Source organism: Acipenser ruthenus, chromosome 4 (assembly GCF_902713425.1).
Source record: "Acipenser ruthenus chromosome 4, fAciRut3.2 maternal haplotype, whole genome shotgun sequence".
NCBI classification, from domain to species: Eukaryota; Metazoa; Chordata; class Actinopteri; order Acipenseriformes; family Acipenseridae; genus Acipenser; species Acipenser ruthenus.
Window position 1 is genome coordinate 105,552,184 of NC_081192.1, and position 19,845 is coordinate 105,572,028.

At 39.8% G+C, this 19,845-nt stretch overlaps 1 protein-coding gene across 6 annotated transcripts in view; it reads left to right on the forward strand.

Moving 5' to 3' along the window:
• LOC117399810 (5'-AMP-activated protein kinase subunit gamma-2) overlaps positions 1-19,845 on the forward strand; it is a 138,371-nt gene that overhangs the window by 92,993 nt on the left and 25,533 nt on the right. For 4 of the 6 annotated variants that reach the window (XM_059023353.1, XM_059023352.1, XM_059023351.1 and 1 more), the window contains 2 exons: positions 6,035-6,086; positions 14,591-14,700. In XM_059023353.1, coding sequence (XP_058879336.1) covers positions 6,035-6,086; positions 14,591-14,700 — 162 coding nt within the window. Of the gene's footprint in view, positions 1-5,352; positions 5,545-6,034; positions 6,087-11,069; positions 11,157-14,590; positions 14,701-19,845 lie in introns of those variants that run through there. The other 2 variants (XM_059023356.1, XM_059023357.1) reach the window with 2 other exon arrangements.

The following is a 19,845-nucleotide window of genomic DNA, read 5'->3' on the forward strand; positions in this document are numbered from 1 at the left end:
CATTTCTGGGGTGTTTTGGTGCACAGTACATTTCTTGTTGAATTTCAATGAATGATCAGAGGTACAAATCAATTGTATCAAAGAATTTTGGTCTTTACTCCACACTACATGTTACTGCAACGCTCAGTGACTTACAGACTTGTTAACCACCCTATACAGAGAGCTGTACATGTTGTATACATTGTATCATGGAGTCTGCAGCTGCTGTCAGCATGCATTTCATTATGACATCATGGGCAGGATTTTCAAAAGGTTGTAAATGATAACTCCAGTGTTAATCAACAAATTGGTATGTAGCATTGATTTTGGCATTTTCAAGAGGTCGTTATGCCTATTTCATTATTGAATAATCCTGCTAATGTGATTTACGAAATAATGTTAATATCTTAATAAGCAGTGCTTCTTGCGACTAATTTGTTTGTTTGGGTGGGAATTTAAAAGAAAATCCATGTTGTCATAATTTATCAGGAGTGAGCACTCGGAAAAGGAGGGTTTTAATTAGTGACAGAGTATAATTCACCTTGAAACAGAAATGTAACAGACCATGGCTGTGACGCTGACAATACAGAGAGAGAGTTTACAGGACCAGAGTTAATTTCTTACAGACAACCTGGATAATTTAATATTTGTAGTTATGAAAATATTTTTGCCTTTTCTATACCACTTGTAACCTTACGGAACATTTGTTGTATTGCTGAAATTATTTACTATTATTTGCACCAAGTATAATGTTAATACCAAGAATTTATCAATGCAACTGTAGCCTATCTGAACTCTGGATATGTACAATATATGACACCGGACCTCTACTGTAGATTTTATTTGAGTTATACAAATACAAACCTAAGAGTGAATAATGAAATCTTGGTGTGGAAAACGGCATACTTGATATTACAATAAAGCTTTAGTAGGTGATTGCAGATTTGCAATGAATCCTTGGCTTTTATTTATTTATTGCATTTATATAGTGTTTTTTATACACAGGTATCACAAAGCACTTGTGGCAAAGTGGTTGATTGGGTACAGGTGCAGGAGTGATGCAGTGCGTAATTAAGCAGACAGAGAGGTTTGTAATCCAGTTTGGAAAAGGTTTTATTTTTTTATATCCAGGTCTGGTGACCAAATAATAATCCCCGGCAATACACAACAATGTGTAGAGCACGGAGTAAATAACAACAGGGTCACAGTCCAAATAATAAACACGAATATCCGTCCCACAATATACAAAACACAGTCACCAGTCCTGGGTGCGTGCAGTAGTGCTCGTGGTGGGTGACACAGGTTTCTAACAGTGACAGTAGTGAAGTGCTGTAGTGCTCGTGGTGGGTGATACAGGTTTATAACAGTGACAGTAGTGCAGTGCTGTAGTGCTCGTGGTGGGTGACACAGGTTTCTAACAGTGACAGTAGTGAAGTGCTGTAGTGCTCGTGGTGGGTGATACAGGTTTATAACAGTGACAGTAGTGCAGTGCTGTAGTGCTCGTGGTGGGTGACACAGGTTTATAACAGTGACAGTAGTGAAGTGCTGTAGTGCTCGTGGTGGGTGATACAGGTTTATCAGTGACAGTAGTGCAGTGCTGTAGTGCTCGTGGTGGGTGACACAGGTTTATAACAGTGACAGTAGTGCAGTGCTGTAGTGCTCGTGGTGGGTGATACAGGTTTATAACAGTGACAGTAGTGCAGTGCTGTAGTGCTCGTGGTGGGTGACACAGGTTTATAACAGTGACAGTAGTGCAGTGCTGTAGTGCTCGTGGTGGGTGATACAGGTTTATAACAGTGACAGTAGTGCAGTGCTGTAGTGCTCGTGGTGGGTGATACAGGTTTATAACAGTGACAGTAGTGCAGTGCTGTAGTGCTCGTGGTGGGTGACACAGGTTTATAACAGTGACAGTAGTGCAGTGCTGTAGTGCTCGTGGTGGGTGATACAGGTTTATAACAGTGACAGTAGTGCAGTGCTGTAGTGCTCGTGGTGGGTGACACAGGTTTATAACAGTGACAGTAGTGAAGTGCTGTAGTGCTCGTGGTGGGTGACACAGGTTTATAACAGTGACAGTAGTGAAGTGCTGTAGTGCTCGTGGTGGGTGACACAGGTTTATAACAGTGACAGTAGTGAAGTGCTGTTCTGGGTTTTGTTCTGGCCCTTGGCGACAGCTCCGGAACGTGTTAGCCGTCTAATAATAACAAAAAAGACAATTATAGAGAAACAAAACAAAACGCTCACAATACGTATAATCACTGGGTCTCTCACGGGTCCTTTCAGGTTCAATAACACAAACCAAAGTGAAGGATCAGATTGCGATTCTCCGTCCCCTTTTATGCCGTCACACATGACCCCTTGGTAAACGAGTGCAGCCCGCGACTGCCACATCATTTACCTTCCGGGTCGATGAGTTAATGCACCGGAGTTCCGCCCCCTTTCCAGCTGGCTGACTTCCCTTGAACCCTGGGAAAGAACTGTCGGGCCAGCCCATCCAGGGAACTCTGTTCTCGCTGGTTATCACCCTCACAGTTCGGGTCAGGCCAGGAAATGAATGAATGGCCACACCAGACTGGGGTAATGAATGAATGCACTGGTGCACAGATTTATTGTAAAATAAAAACTTTATACCAAACAGGAAACAAAACAGTTATACAAAACAAAAGGCACAAAACAAACAGACATGGAACACAACAAGTATCGTGCTAGCCTAAACTAGTTATCTATTATTATTTTGTTTCCACCAACCTGCAGCACCGTGCTGGCATTGTTCTGTCACTGTTATGAAAGCGTGCCACGTTGTTTCCATGATTTTTGTAAAAACCCATACCGTGCCCTGGCATGTCAGCACCATGCCGTGCCAACATCCTTTCGTACCGGCACGGTAGCTGCCCAGAGCCGGGGGGGGGGGGGGGGGTGTGCGAAAATGTGTAACCAAACGGAAAAAATGTCGGTAAATAAAGAACTCCATGGGAAGATTTTTCGGTCATTTTCATTTTTTGTTCATGAAGTTCAATAATTCATACATTTTCTGTAAATAAGATCAATAATTAATTTAAATTTAAACAAAACGTTACTGTCAAAGAGTGTTTATGCAAAACCAATGTGAATTTACAATATAACTTTATATAACTTATTATTGTTCTGAGTGGTAATGTAAATCTTCGATAGCAGGCTTTACGTTGTCTTTTAAGTGTTTTTAATATATAAAAAAATTAAAACCATCACTTAAAAAACAAAACAAAACAAAAAAATTCAACATTTCCATCTTGACGCGTCTTCGATACCATGTGTTACCATGGTTACCATTGTACATATTATGTAATTTCTGTTACGTACACAGATTTATATATTTTGTGGGGGCAAAGTGGCATGCTTCCGTTACTGTGCTGTTTAAGAACAATGCTGACACGGTATGGAAGTAGTAGCCGTGGAAGTAGCTGTTTCTGTTTCAGTTAATGATTGTGTTTCAGCCTACATATTGAATTGATGATCATTAGCACCTGTTTGGTATAATTGTTTAATCATACACCTGACTATATGCCTACAAAATCCCTGACTTTGTGCAAGTGTACCTAGAAGAATTGATGCTGTTTTGAAGGCAAAGGGTGGTCACACCAAATATGGATTTGATTTAGATTTTTCTTCTGTTCACTCACTTTGCATTTTGTTAATTGATAAATATAATCTATTAGCATGTCTATTTTTGAAAGCATTCTTACTTTACAGCATTTTTTCACACCTGCCTAAAACTTTTGCACAGTACTGTGTATATATATATATATATATATATATATATATATATATATATATATATATATATATATATATAAAATATATATATATATATATATATATACACAGCTGTGCTGGGACTCAATTTCTAATTAATTATTCACTTGAATCCCAGCACGTGAACTAATTTGTGCACTCCCCGTGCCCACATACTAATACACATTTTATCTGTATGTGAAGTGATTGTGCAATCCCTGTGCCTAAATACAAATATATATTTCAAATCACTTGTGCTACATAACCCAATTTACACCCTGTGCACCAGTGTATACAAACCAACAATAACACACTACATACAACATAAAACACAGAATACGCACAGGGGCAGGGCACCCCTCCACAGCCTACTTCAGATATTCAAATGCCTGCCATTTCTGTGAACCCTATGTCCGCCATTGAGCTGAAGAGTCATGATGATGGAGGTCAGAGACACCAAGTACATCAATCAGGGATCAGGAATTAGCAGTGCCCTCATAGAGAATCCCCTAATTCACATATTGATGAATTGCACATGGCATGCACTACAGTACTCTCAAGTGATAACTACAGGCCTCATCGAGTCACAAGGGTGGAAGCATCTCCAAGTGAACTTGAGGCGTTTTGTAACCATGTAGGAGATTCTGCTCTGAATCATTAATGAAGCCAGCCTTTTCTAATGCTTTTGCTACAAAAAGATACATTTAATCCAAATCAGATGCTCAAGCCAGAGTTGATGTGGTGAGATCCCTATGGCAGTATACAAACCGTTCCCTCCTTTCAGCTTTGGGATAAACCAGCAAGGCGTGCTGTTTATAGCAACTAACGACAGTCATTCAGCTAATGGCTTCCAGAGGCTAAATCATTTGTTTACAAGACAAAATCTGCATTTTTTTTTTTGTTAGTTCCTGCATTGGACAGTGTTAGGTGTGTATTATTTGGTGGCAAAACTTATCATTATTTCATGTTTTTTTATACATATAAAAACGTTGGGAAGTGGGCTCTTTTGGGGCTCTGGTTTTCTGTTTAATGAATAAAATACTCCAGAATGCAAACAGGGAGTTAGCTAAGCTGCATATGTTTACTACTTAATTACTAATACTGGATTTGGACTCCGTAACTTTGCAACAGTACTAGAAATAGTACTATTTCTGTGCTGCCTTAAAAATGACTATAGCCAGAATACTGATTTATTGTTATTATTATTATTATTATTATTATTATTATTATACTATGGTTTGTAATAGTGAGGGTAGATTAACTGACTGAGCAAAATCGTATGTAGTTAAAACGTAATATGATTCTTTCTTGCATACCAGAAAGTCCAATTCTAAATGTGGACGCTGCTTACCAAGCGGTTCAGTCTGTTTGAACAGTCTGTGTGCTGAAAAAACAAAACCTCCTAAACTGTATTGTCAACCCCCGGGGCTTTAAGAAGAAGAAGAAGAAGAAGAAAAAAAACCGTGGGGTTTTATTTTACACCTATGAAGTACTAATTGGGGCTTGCTTTTAGGCTGCCAGCGGCTGTGTGCTTAGACGTATTTTAATGAACGTTTCGTAGATTTGAACATTTCTTACAAATGCAGTTTACATTCTAAGCATGGTCTTTTTTCTAGTACGGTTGTGGTTTTTGGCATTGCCTCCCGCTGGATTGGGTAGCACAGCTAAATCAGAGGCATTGTTCATTCGGAGTACATCGAACTGGAACGTGCCACTTTCACCCCGGTGCGGGTGGAGGGGGTCTGGCGTGTATTATAACTTTTAAATTAAAACTGCACACAGAACGGCTCACACGTGGTAACAAGAAGTCGAAACAAAATCAATTTGCATTGACAATTTATACAGTTATTATTATTATTATTATTATTATTATTATTATTATTATTATTATTACTAACATTATTATTATTATTATTATTATTATTATTATTATTATTATTATTACTAACATTATTATTATTATTATTATTATTATTATTATTATTATTATTATTATTAACATTATTATTTGCACTGCAAAACAAAAAGTCGTCTCATTTAATGTGTGCGTTGACTCACCAGTCTCCGACAGGAGAAGGAGATGGAGTTTATTTTTGTTTGTTTTTTGCTCTCTGTAATTTTGAGTAAGACATTATAAATCAAGCTCCATGGTGCTGCTGTGGCTTTTTGCTATTTCAATCTACGAAGAGGCCTGCGCGTTGGATTACTTCCGACATCACAGAGCTGTGCCGCGCCTGTGCGAGAGATACAGAGAGGCTGATTGTGTTCCCTGCACTTGTTTCCACAGGTTCACGGGTTAGCAGAAGGCATGCTGGAGAAACTTGAGCTGGAGGATGAAGGTAAGCGCCCGTTACTTTAGAATTACGTGCATAACACATTTGCAGCATTGTAACCCTGATGGGGTAGATACAAACGAGCAATAGACTTTGGGTGTTGTTGTTGTTTGTAATGAAGTAGTACAGCGATTACTGTGACAACGTACTGGAGAGGAACTTCAAAATCACTTGACAGGGTTACACAGAATCGCATGCTGATAACGTCTAGGATGAAGAAACCACTGCATGAAACGTAGCCAGGTTGTGACCATATTTCATTGAACTCTCTTTCACTATTACACATATACAAACAATGGTGTCGTTCGTAGACGATGGTCTGCAGGTACACCTTGCTGTTGTTATCATGAATTAGGCTGCTTTTTTATATTCCTGTTTCAGAGATAGAGCGCAGTCGTATATACATATAATATGCACCTTAAAATACAAACTAAGTAACTCGTTGTTCATTCTTTATGTATTTTTTAGTTATGCAAAGTTGTTTTAATTGTATATAGTTTAGCCAATGAATATTCTTATGCATAATGTTAATTCATGTTTACGTGAACAGTATACACTTGCATTACGTTATTTAAACATGAATTCAAATGAAATGAACTTCCCTTTGTGGGGTGTTTTCAGACATGGGGCCGTCACTGTATGGATTAATACACAGTATAACAGTACTCTACATGCTTTATGTTAGACGCGAGACGCAACGGAAGAACAATGCAAATTAGTGATTTTTTGCTATAGATACGCAGGTAATACTGCGGGACGCTGCTGTATTGTCAGATTGACCGCAGTCATTGTGTTCAGTGGGGAGTTTGCAGTCTGTCATACTTCCGACCCACAGAATCCGTGCACCGTGTGCGTGGGCAGATTCTGTTTTTGTTGTAGTACCGAATCTGTGTAAAGATTCGCATAGTGGGGGGGTTCCTCGATTGTTACGTAGCGCTTGGTTGGTGTGCTGCGCATGCAGCGAGTGTAGCTGTCACAGGAACATTCAATAACACCGGACATTCGAGAGCTTGCATGTAATAGAATACCAGCGCAAACTACTAACTGAATGCGCACTGTAAAAAAAGATTTTTGCTGGTGGATGTTTTGCCCCATTTAGCATTAGTAATGACTTCGTGCAATGATGATCTGTTGACTGAATTGAACATCCTTTGCTTTCTCTCAGTGACAGATCTGGAGCAAGGGGCTGGTTTAAAATCGAATTGTTTTACAGCCCAGTAGCATTTAAAATAATATATTTTTTTTTGCAAGCAGTTCAAATACACTTTTAGGAGGTTATACAAACTGGTAGCACTAATTCTGTACTAGCACACGTGGACTGTAAAAGAGGAGTCCTTCCTTTAAACCACAACAGCCATCTTCAATATGGCCTTTATTAGTACACGCACAAGTACATGTTTACTGTTTGATTGTATAACTGGTTCAGCTCCTAACGCGTTTGCTGTTGTTCTGTCCAGTGTGGACATTTCAATTCTGCAGTCAGCTTGCTAGCTGGTCCTCGGGACTGTACTGTTATTTAAGCTCTGCTGCTTGAGACTATGAGATGCTATTCAGCTCCTGTTTTTCAATTCCAATTCCTTTTTAAAAATCAATTCCCAATTCCCACTCCCTTTTCCATCAGTTCCAACACAGCATTGATCACAATTGCTGTTAGCAGTATTCTGTTAAAGTGAGCTTCTCACAGTGGCAACACACTACTTAAACTGAAGTCACTGTTTGTTAGTCAATTAAATTGGGTTCAAATGGCAGCAGTGTGGAGTAGTGGTTAGGGCTCTGGACTCTTGACCAGAGGGTTGTGGGTTCAATCCCCAGTGGGGGACACTGCTGTTGTACCCTTGAGCAAGGTACTTTACCTAGATTGCTTCAGTAAAAACCCAACTGTATAAATGGGTAATTGTATGTAAACATAATGTGATATCTGTATAATGTGAAATAATGTATAATGTGATATGTTGTAACAATTGTAAGTCGTCCTGGATAAGGGCGTCTGCTAATAAATAATAATAATAAATAATAAATGAAAGGAGCTGAACCGTCACAACAATTATTACCTTAAAATATGAATTCCAGTTCCTTCGAGGTAATTGATTTTAAAAAAGGAATTGGAAATGCACCTGACCCTGCTGCTATCCGAATTAACCTGCTGTCGTTGGCTCACAAAACACAACACAATGTCTGGAGACAATAGGAAGTTTTACTGTAACACAGCCCCTTTTAGACCACTGTAACATTGTGTATAATCTGCTCCTATAACTGTAGCCTTAAGAGCCAGCCCTGCCTCCATATCATTAGCTTGACCTTCCAGGGTGGTCTCTGCCAGCACTGTGACTCAGACATGCTTTCCAGTAACAACCCTCTGCACTGAATTGTGAAACAGTCAAGACTTCTGAGGTGAATGCGTTCCACTCAAAACTCCTTGCGGTGATATTTCTACAGCTGTGGCCAAAAGGTGTGCATCCCCTGCATAGAATTAACTAATCTTGCTTCATAAAGTCGAATGAACCCTGCTGAATAATGTTACTTTAACATACTGAGTTACATACTGCTTTGTACTTTTCCATATACTTAACGAAAAACTGATAGCAATTGAAAAATGTGATATTTCAAAATCAAATGTAAAATACCGTACTACTATTATGGCTTCTGGTAGACTTGTGCAATCCCATCTTGTAGTTTTCTTTGATTAGATGATCATAAATAAAAGATCTAAGATCTACCGCAAGGTAAGTAAGATACACAGCCAAGTGCCAGTCGTATCTCAGACCTGCCTGTACTGGAGGCTTTCTGATTCGCTTGCACAGTGAATTTATGGTAATATATGTGTATGATAAAAAAATAAATAAAAAAAATGATTGGAGATTCACTCAATATAATAAAGTTTTTAAAAAATCTGACCCAGAAGTGTAACTACCTGATAATTACCCCCTCAAAACAAATATATTGATATGCAGGATTTATTATGGTGTTCTTTGTTTTTCTTGTGCAAAAAACAAAAAATAATATATAAATAACTAACAATTTTCATAATTGTACCTTTTTTTTCTTATTATTTTTGTTATGGTGTTTTTCACCAGAGAGCAATTGTGCTTTCTTGCTGTCTGTAAGCTGAGAATTTAGTTTATTTCTCGAAATTGCTCGCCCATGTTTACTATTGCTTTTAAACATCCAGTATTTCATTGCTTCACAAATCAAAAAGTTGTTGTATGCATTTATACCACATACAGAGAGCAGCAGCTGGTGATCGAGCATTCCCAGTTGCATTCTTGTGTTATAGAGTCACCTCTACTTGCAGTGTTACAGATAGCTGCAGCTAAGAAACAGTGGAACTGCCCCTTTGCTTTGTGTTTCTGAAGCAAGTATGCTAGCCCCTTCTGTTGGTCCTGCTAAAGCTAATTCTATCAGTGAGTTTACAGCTGCGTGAAGTATCTCCTCTGAGCTCCTTTCTGAAAACACTCTTCCAGGTTGGGGCAGAGGGGGTAATCAGAGCTGATGAGTTTAACCTCACTAAAACATTGGTAACTTAAAGTTTTTAGCTCACTCAGCTACTGGAAATCGGACTAGCACTGAGGGGCCTCCTCTCCTTTGTAAACTCTCTTATGTTATTATATAGAGTAAACATTCTATACAGTTTTATTAGATCAGCCGACCCAAAGGAATGCTTCCGCTTAATACAAACATTATGAAAACAGGCGTGACTAAAACAAGTGTCTAGACTAGGAGGAGGAGGAAGAAAATGTAGTCCAGGAGGGGCTAAAAAAAAACAACTATATTCCCCAGAATGCCATTGGAGTGAGCCAGGACAAGGTGCACCTGGCTCTGTTTGAACAAGGGACACCTGCCTGTGATTAGCAGGCAGGTATATAACAGAGGACTGCAGGCAAGAGGTTGTCAGTGAAAGGAAAGGGACTGGATGAAACCATCCTGTGAAACAGAGTTTATGACTAGTAAACAGCTTAGCCGTCCAGTGTGGTAGTTTAGAAGAATTCACCCAAAGTTTAGTTTAGTACTCCACGTGGGAGTTAGCTTTTTATTTAATTTCTGTAACTGATAAAAACGACACGAAAGTGCTTGAAAACTTCAATCCTGCGTTGGGTCCAGTGTTTAAAAGGGTCGAACAAACCCGAGTGAGTGCAAGTCTTTCACACAAGTCAGAAAGCATGTCTAATTATACTGTATGAAATACATTTTAATCGCCTTTCCCCCCCTAGTTTTAGTGTATTCATTGAAAAGAAAATATATTATTTTCTTATTGAGTTTTATCTTTCTTTAACTTTTATACCAAGCTAAGAATAGACCAGAGGGATGCAGACAGTCATTGTCTCTTGGGTTTGTCTGACTGATTAAGGAATTTGAGATACTGGGATAGAGGCAGCAGCCCATTAAAATGTATTACTGAGGTTGCGCTCTGTGTCCTCTGCAGTTCAGGAACTCAACTATAGAAAGATCCATCTCAGAGTTTCACCTCTATCTTATTTTAGAGTATTGATTTAAGTATTGCTATGCAGGATAGCCGCTATAAGATCGTTACCTTTATTAAATGTGAACGGGTTAATCTACCGGTTAATCAACTAATGCCCACAAATTAACCGATTGCTCTGTCCACTACAAGAAGGGAACATTTCACACGTATTTCTGTGTCTGTTGTTTGATAATTCACTGATGATGAAAAGAAGGTCTGTAAAAGGTGGATATAGAAAATTAAATATTCTACAATTTAGCATTTCTGTTTTTCAGGTAAGCATTTAAATATTTAGGAACATTTGCTGTATAATAATGTGACAGTTGTGACGACATAAGCCAATTTTTACCATGAAAAAAATACAGCCCTAGTTATATGTTGTGTACATACGACAGGTCAGGTCAAATGAAGTGAGTAACTCATACTACCCCACCAAAGGAAAAGGTGTTTTCCTCCACTATAGGGTACACTGAAAAACAGAACAGAGGAACACAGGAATAAGAGGAGGCTGCTCAGCTAATCTATGCTTATCTGATTCTAGTAGCTGATTGATCTGAAAACTTTGTCAAGTTGGGTCTTTAAGGATCCCAGTGATTCTGCATTATCATCATGACTAGGTAACTCATTCCAAACCTTGACCACTCTCTGTGTGAAGTAGTGTCTCCTACCCTCTGTCCTGTCCATCTCCACTTCATTTCCATTTGTGTCTGCTTTCTGTGTTGTCCTTAAAGTATTGTGTTACTTTGTCAGCTTACCCCCTGATTCTTTGTTCTAGGCAACAATTCTGGTTTGCCTTTTTGATTGCTTCCCCACAAGAAATCCAGTTCTTCATGATTCAGTGTTGCAATGTAAACCAGAAGAAAACTATTTTTAGAAGTATGTTTGTCTTTGCGATTGGAAAAGCTTGCGTTTCTATCACGACTCCGATCTGAATTTGTTAAATCTACAGTAATTCCAGAAGAAAGTTTTGAGCTTCATTTTGACTAGTGGAAATGAACTCGCACCACTCACGGTTCTTTGCCCCTTTAAAAATGGACCCAGACACAGGAACTGGATTTTAAACTCGCTGATGCGCTATATTTTTGATAAACACAACAACAAAATAAACACCTAGCTCTTTTTCAAGCACTAACTAATATACAGACAGGAGCCTAAACTAATCCGCAGGACGGCTAAGCCGTTTACCTGCCCAACAACAAAACACTCTGTTTGGTAGACTTACTTTTACTGTCCTTTTCATGACTGCTTGGAAGCAGAGCACCCCTTCTCCTCAGCAGCCCGGAGCAGACTAACTGCTTCTCTTTTATACCCTGCACCTTTAATAAATCACCAGGTGCATAATTAAGCAATAAAACAATTAACAAAACTGATTAACAAAAATGTGCCTGCACACATGTCTTATGCAGGGAGGATTTTAACCCCCCTCCCTGCTATGTTACGTTAGATATCTTTCTCAGTGTCTTCAGTTTCAATGTTCCTTCAAAGTTTCTTTCAGTTTTACTACATATTGTACTAATGGCTATTTTAAAGGTATGGATAAAAAGCTCAATCACTTCCACAGTGCCAACACTGTAGTGACTGCATTATACTTGCAGTAACAACATAACTGGCCCTGAGCAAGATTCTAGCTGTGTAGCTCCTGGGTAGTGATGAAAAGCAGTTCCTGCACTTGCCACTACTAACTCACAACTTGTATATTTTACTCACAGGCTTGAACTCAAGAACAAGCATACCGTTTACTGTGTACAGTTCTTGTTTGCAGATTTCTGCACAGAAGGGAGCTGCACATGTAGAGTAGATTGATACTGCAATTCTTCCTCTCTGTGGAATAGGGGCAGTTTAGATAGCTACAGTAATGAAGGACAATGGGGTGGGTGGGGAAGCCGCTTTAGGGAAAGCAAAAACGTTCTTGCCTCAGCTATTGTTCAACCTGAATTCAAGACCATCTGTAAAAAAAAAAAAAAAAAAAAAAAAAAAAGGGCCACCTATATTTACTGATTTGAATTCCAGTCATGCATCGTATAAACATGTGTATTTATGCAATGTCTCAAGACCTACTTCTAGCCAGTTCTGAAAGTGGTCAGTGCTGTTGTCATAATACAGTAAGCAAGGTTATCTGTACTGTTTGCTAACACCGTTCTTTTTCTAGAGTGTTGCGCTCGTTCTGACTGAGAGGAACAGGCCTGTAACTGTGTTGTCTGAGCAATCTGTGACAGTTAGGGAGCAGTAAACTGCTCCAGCAATGAAAGGCATTGGGACGCTTTGCATCCAGAACATGGAGCTCAAGCAGGTGCTGTAAGATTCCAAATAGAACCTCCACAGGACTGTATCCAGACACCAAGGACACATTGTGGTGATTTATAGGGTGTTGTCTGTGTCCACACATCCATCTGTCTGTATGTCACACTTAGACTTTTCCAAGTGAGAAGCACGCATCCAGTTGTCATGAAACTTGGTATTATTAACATTATTTAGTTTAAGTTTTTGACATGATCAGATATAGGGGGGTTCTGCCTGTCCTATCACCCAGCTGTCTGTGTGCCACACATACATTTGTACGCTTATCAAATGGTTAATATCCCTGGTAAGTCTTCTTCTGTATGTACTGTTGATTGTGGGCTGTGATCATCAGCTTTATAGTACTGGTAGCTCTAATTTATAGTATACCGATGTGGCAGGGCTACATGATGATGACTATTTGTTACTAGGGGTGTAGCGATTTCTTGTACTTTCTTTACATGATATACTGTATCGTAATAGAGGTATGGACTATGTCGCATGTATTGTGATGCAAGACCCAAAGCACAGCATGGCTAATTGTAGCTCACCAATGAAGAATGAAGTGTTTTATAGTTTCTATGAATACCTACTCTCCCTAACTCATTTAAGACAGGCCAACATTAAATGATCACTTGATCTTACTATGCATCACAGCAGTGGCCCATCAGCACCATCACATGTATCAGCACACTCCTGTCGCTTCTTGTAGATTGTGATTCGTACGGTATTGGGGTCTATCGTTACAGTCCTACTTGTTGCTTGTGGGATTCTAATCTTGTTTCCTGCCTTGTGTGGATACTGCACTTCACACACCACATTTGTGGTTCATCTTTGTTTTTACCTGGAACTGTTTGCTAATAACCAGTAAAACCACTCTCCTGTGACTGGCTGTGGAAGCATGACTGTACAAGTCTGTCTAAGGGTTTCTTGTCTACTCTAAATATTTCCTGAAATCCTTTGCATCTGAAAAGCGGCCTGGATTGAACCTTGTTAGGCATGTTGTTGGGTTTTTAGAAGGTGTTGTTTTTGGAAGGGTTTTTGTTGTCCTTGCATAGGGAACCCCTGTGTTCATATGCTGTAGCACTAGTAGGTGCAGGAGTTTAAACACAGACTTCTTTTAAGACATCAGGCTGGTCTGTTTCTTAATAGGGCTGCACTTCGCTGGGCTGTTTCTTAATAGGGCTGCACTTCGCTGGGCTGTTTCTTAATAGGGCTGCACTTCGCTGGGCTGTTTCTTAATAGGGCTGCACTTCGCTGGGCTGTTTCTTAATAGGGCTGCACTTCGCTGGTCTTTGTTCAGAATGTTATTCAAAACAGGCTTGTTTGTTGAACTGCGGCAAGCCAAACAGTTTGTCATTTGTTTACTTTTGCCCACAGATCTTAGATTAATGAGTGAAGTCAGCCCTTTATTGTACATTTTTTTGCTTCTAAGCCTTGTATGGCTGCAGTGCACTGATTGTTATATAAAGCTGTAAAAGTTTAAAGGGTATAGTACTCAAATTGTTGGCCTTTTATAACTCTTCAAAAAGTTTCATCCCTTCCAAAGTGTAAACAACTGCAATTGAATACTGTTTGTGAAACTCTAGTTGAAATTTGAATACATACCATCATTAGAAAACATTTAAATGCAGATGTATAGCTTTACTTTTAATGACCCTGTTTAGATTATATGACTGATATTACACTTAAAGAGAATGACCCTGCATTAATTACTGTGTTAACTTGTGTTGCCATTCACATAACCTGCTTTTGTCATGTGTTTGACTTGCAGCTGTTGAAGAATCAGAAAGTGATATTTACATGAGGTTTATGAAGTCACACAAGTGCTATGACATCGTGCCGACCAGCTCCAAGCTTGTTGTCTTCGACACTACATTGCAAGTAAGTATGTTTCACATTATTATATTCATGATGGTTCAGATTCCTGTTACAGTCTAAGATACAGATGTTGTTAAAGTTAAACTCCTTTAGAAATGGCTCCTTTAGAAGCTCCTTTAGAAAGAACAGTCTCATGCATTTGACCATTTGTGGCTATGTGTTCCTTTTATATTATTGTTTAAAATTCCTTGCATGTATGGCCTAGTAGTGTCAGTGATTTTAAATAATTTGCCTATTTTGACAATTGTCCAAGAATTTCACTTCCAGTGGTTTGATTTCATATGCACAACAAATCAAAACAACAGAAGCAATTATTATTTATTTCTTAGCAGACGCCCTTATCCAGGGCGACTTACAACTGTTACAAGATATCACATTATACATTATTTCACATTATACAGATATCCCATTATTTTACATACAATTACCCATTTATACAGTTGGGTTTTTACTGGAGCAATCTAGGTAAAGTACCTTGCTCAAGGGTACAGCAGCAGTGTCCCCCACCTGGGATTGAACCCACGACCCTCCGGTCAAGAGTCCAGAACCCTAACCACTACTCCACACTGCAATGGGGTGTTCTAATATATGTGCACACTGCTGAACTACAGAAGCAATGGGGTGTTCTAATACATGTGCACACTGCTGAACTACAGAAGCAATGGGGTGTTCTAATACATGTGCACACTGCTGAACTACAGAAGCAATGGGGTGTTCTAATACATGTGCACACTGCTGAACTACAGAAGCAATGGGGTGTTCTAATACATGTGCACACTGCTGAACTACAGAAGCAATGGGGTGTTCTAATACATGTGCACACTGCTGAACTACAGAAGCAATGGGGTGTTCTAATACACGTGCACACTGCTGAACTACAGAAGCAATGGGGTGTTCTAATACATGTGCACACTGCTGAACTACAGAAGCAATGGGGTGTTCTAATACATGTGCACACTGCTGAACTACAGAAGCAATGGGGTGTTCTAATACATGTGCACACTGCTGAACTACAGAAGCAATGGGGTGTTCTAATACATGTGCACACTGCTGAACTACAGAGGCAATGGGGTGTTCTAATACATGTGCACACTGCTGAACTACAGAAGCAATGGGGTGTTCTAATACATGTGCACACTGCTGAACTACAGAAGCAATGGGGTGTTCTAATACACGTGCACACTGCTGAACTACAGAAGCAATGGGGTGTTCTAATACATGTGCACACTGCTGAACTACAGAAGCAATGGGGTGTTCTAATACATGCGCACACTGCTGAACTACAGAAGCAATGGGGTGTTCTACTACATGTGCACACTGCTGAACTACAGAAGCAATGGGGTGTTCTAATACATGTGCACACTGCTGAACTACAGAAGCAATGGGGTGTTCTAATACATGCGCACACTGCTGAACTACAGAAGCAATGGGGTGTTCTAATACATGTGCACACTGCTGAACTACAGAAGCAATGGGGTGTTCTAATACATGTGCACACTGCTGAACTACAGAAGCAATGGGGTGTTCTAATGCATTTGCACACTACTGCACATCAGCAAGAAAATAACAAATGCTGCTAATGTGGCATTTCTTATTACTAGTAGGGGCAGGGGGACAGGTTTCCAGTTACACTCTAGTGAGGCCACAGTGGTGATTTTAAACCTATGAGTTTGAAAAAAAAACAAAAAAAAAAAACAACTTCATACCCATACTTTCAATCCCTTAGGATTGCCCCTGCTTTTATCTGAGCCATTTCTGAGAAGTGCTGTGACAGCCAGTAAGAGCTTTTAGTCCATTATCTTATCTACTGTCGTCCCATCACCCCCTTCCCCCCCCCCCCCCCCACCTCCCCCCAACCAGCTTTAAAAGCAAAATCTAGCTGGACAGATAGGAGCTCAACAGGCTTCTTCATTTCCTTCTGCTTTCCTGGTTTTCTGCAGTAAGACCCTCGATCTTCTGTTTGAAGTAGTGAGCCACATTATGTTCAAATAAATATGGTTGTATTGACCAGGGATGGTTTTGGGAACATGGACTACCCTATATTGTTATTTGAAAAGTGTGGTGGTTTAGGATATTCGTTTGCAGCGTTGTTGGATACATTTTTTTACAGACATATTTGTCAAAGAAAACTGTTTCAGAGCAGATTTTCTTGTTCGCATTCTCCGGAGGTGTTTACATTTCCCTTAGTTTTCATTTCATGCTTAAGACATTTTTTTGTAATTACAGAATGATAAATGTAGTCATTTATTTAATCACTGGATGGAAAAGGTGCTGGAAATAGTTCATTTATGATTTTATTGTAAATTTTTCTACACTATAATTAAAACCCAGTATAGACATGCCCTTCCTTTTTTATTGTATTTTTTAGACTGTATACTTAACCCTTTCAGCATCAAATTACAAGCAAAGGATAACTAAATTGAACAGTTTCGTTGCCTTTCTATCTCTCTCCCCTGCCTCCTCGTCCTGCTTGCTTGTGTTCTATCTCTCTCCCCCTGCCTCCTCGTCCTGCTTGCTTGTGTTCTATCTCCCTCCCCCTGCCTCCTCGTCCTGCTTGCTTGTGTTCTATCTCCCTCCCCCTGCCTCCTCGTCCTGCTTGCTTGTGTTCTATCTCTCTCCCCCTGCCTCCTCTGCTTGCTTGTGTTCTATCTCTCTCCCCCTGCCTCCTCGTCCTGCTTGCTTGTGTTCTATCTCTCTCCCCCTGCCTCCTCGTCCTGTTTGCTTGTGTTCTATCTCTCTCCCCCTGTCTCCTCGTCCTGCTTGCTTGTGTTCTATCTCTCTCCCCCTGCCTCCTCGTCCTGCTTGCTTGTGTTCTATCTCTCTCGTCCTGCCTCCTCTGCTTCCTTGTGTTCTATCTCTCTCCCCCTGCCTCCTCGTCCTGCTTCCTTGTGTTCTATCTCTCTCCCCCTGCCTCCTCGTCCTGCTTGCTTGTGTTCTATCTCTCTCCCCCTGCCTCCTCGTCCTGCTTCCTTGTGTTCTATCTCTCTCCCCCTGCCTCCTCGTCCTGCTTGCTTGTGTTCTATCTCTCTCCCCCTTCCTCCTCTGCTTGCTTGTGTTCTATCTCTCTCCCCCTGCCTCCTTTGCTTGCTTGTGTTCTATCTCTCTCCCCCTGCCTCCTCGTCCTGCTTGCTTGTGTTCTATCTCTCTCCCCCTGCCTCCTCATCCTGCTTGTGTTTTGTGTTCCAATGTTCCAAGTAATCGTGCAGCTTACACGTACTGTAACTGATCCCAATTCCTCACAGAACTGTGTACAGATAATCCATTGCAGCTCAGTGACAGCACAAGATTGCCTCATTAAAACAGCATTGATGTGTTTATAGAGCTGCAGACAGAAAGCTATCAACTCCTTCAGTGCCATCAAAGAAAATAAAGGGAAGCCAATGCAACAGAACTACAGTATTACATGTAAAGAAAACAAAAGGAAACCCTGCTAACCCTTTGTAATGCCTGTATCCACGGGTTCATGATTTACACTTTGAACTAGAAACTCTGCGAGCGTGCGTGCGTGCGTGCGTGCGTGCGTGCGTGTCTGTGTCTGTGTCTCTGTCTCTGAATCTGTCTCTGTGTGTGTGTGTGTGTCTGTCTCTGTGTGCGTGTCTGTGCCTGAGTGTTTTTGTGTCTGTCTACATATCTTTGTCTGTGTGTCTGTGCATGTGTGTGTTGTGATTTGAGCAGATAGAATCCAACCCCATAAAATGTCACAATTACCCGATCCAGACGTACGTTTTAAAGGGTTTCTAGATGTAACAGTTTTTCAAAGAATAAAAATAAACCTTTTCAACTTACAAAGTGACAAATAAACACGCTAATTTAAAATGTGAAGTAATTTAGTTGCAATAGAGTAAAAAAGTTTAAATATCAACCCTGTTTTGATGTCTTTCTATAACAACTTGAATGATGACTTGTTTTAAAAAAAATAAATAAATAAAATAAAACACACACACACACAAACCAATTTAGACTAATAACGGCTGGCAGCTATACAAAGTAGCCCCGGGGAAAAGGTAGTGTTACCAGACATTCCGGGAATGTCCCAGTTTGCAGCCTTCATTTTTTATCCTGGTTGGAAACAGTAAAATCGTTCAGTCTTCCCAGTTTTGCTGTTGTATTTGCATTTCTTTTTAAAAGTATCATTGTGCTCAGCAAGTGAACAGCAGAGTGATTTATTAGGTTGTGTTGGCGCCATTGAAAAAAATAAAATAAAAAATACAATCAAACAATCTTATGGATTATTTGTTTAAAATTCATGTTTAAATGGTAATAGCTGATCTAGTTTTGTTCCAATTAGCGTTTTGTACGTTTAACATGTTTTGATTAGATGACAATAGAAAAAAAATGAGTTGTTGTGATCTGCAATAAATACATCCAATGTTTAATTTTTCAATTAGGATTGTGTTTATATACAGTCATCTCCAAAATTATTGGCACCATTGATAAAGATGAGCGAAAAAGACTGTAAAATAAATAATAATAGTACTCAGCTATATTGTAATTTTTGACTTTATTAATGATTCAATGGAACCAAACAATTACACATTTCTCAAATTATAAATTTATTTCCAAAAAAAAAAATGAAGTGTCACAATTATTGGCCCCCTTGTTTTCAGTACTTTGTGCACCCTCCCCTTGCAAGGATAACGGCACTGAGTCTTTTTCTATAATGTTTAATGAGATTGGAGAACACATTGGGAGGGATCTTAGACCATTCCTCCATACAGAATCTTTCCAGATCCTTGATATCCTTCGGTCTGCGCTTATGGACTGCCCTCTTCAATTGAAACCACAGGTTTTCAATGGTGTTCAAGTCCGGAGACTGAGATGGCCATTGCAAAATGTTGATTTTGTGGTCAATTAACCATTTCTTTGTGGATTTTGATGTGTGCTTGGGGTCGTTGTCTTGCTGGAAGATCCACTTGCGGCCAAGTTTCAGCCTCCTGGCAGAGGCAACCAGGTTTTTGGCTAAAATGTCCTGGTACTGGTTAGAGTTCATGATGCCGTTGACCTGAACAAGGACCCCAGGACCAGTGGAAGCAAAACAGCCCCATAACATCAAAGATCCACCACCATGTTTTACAGTATGAGGTTCTTTTCTGCACACGCATCCTTCTTTCGACACCAAACCCACCGTCGGTGTGCGTGGCCAAAGAG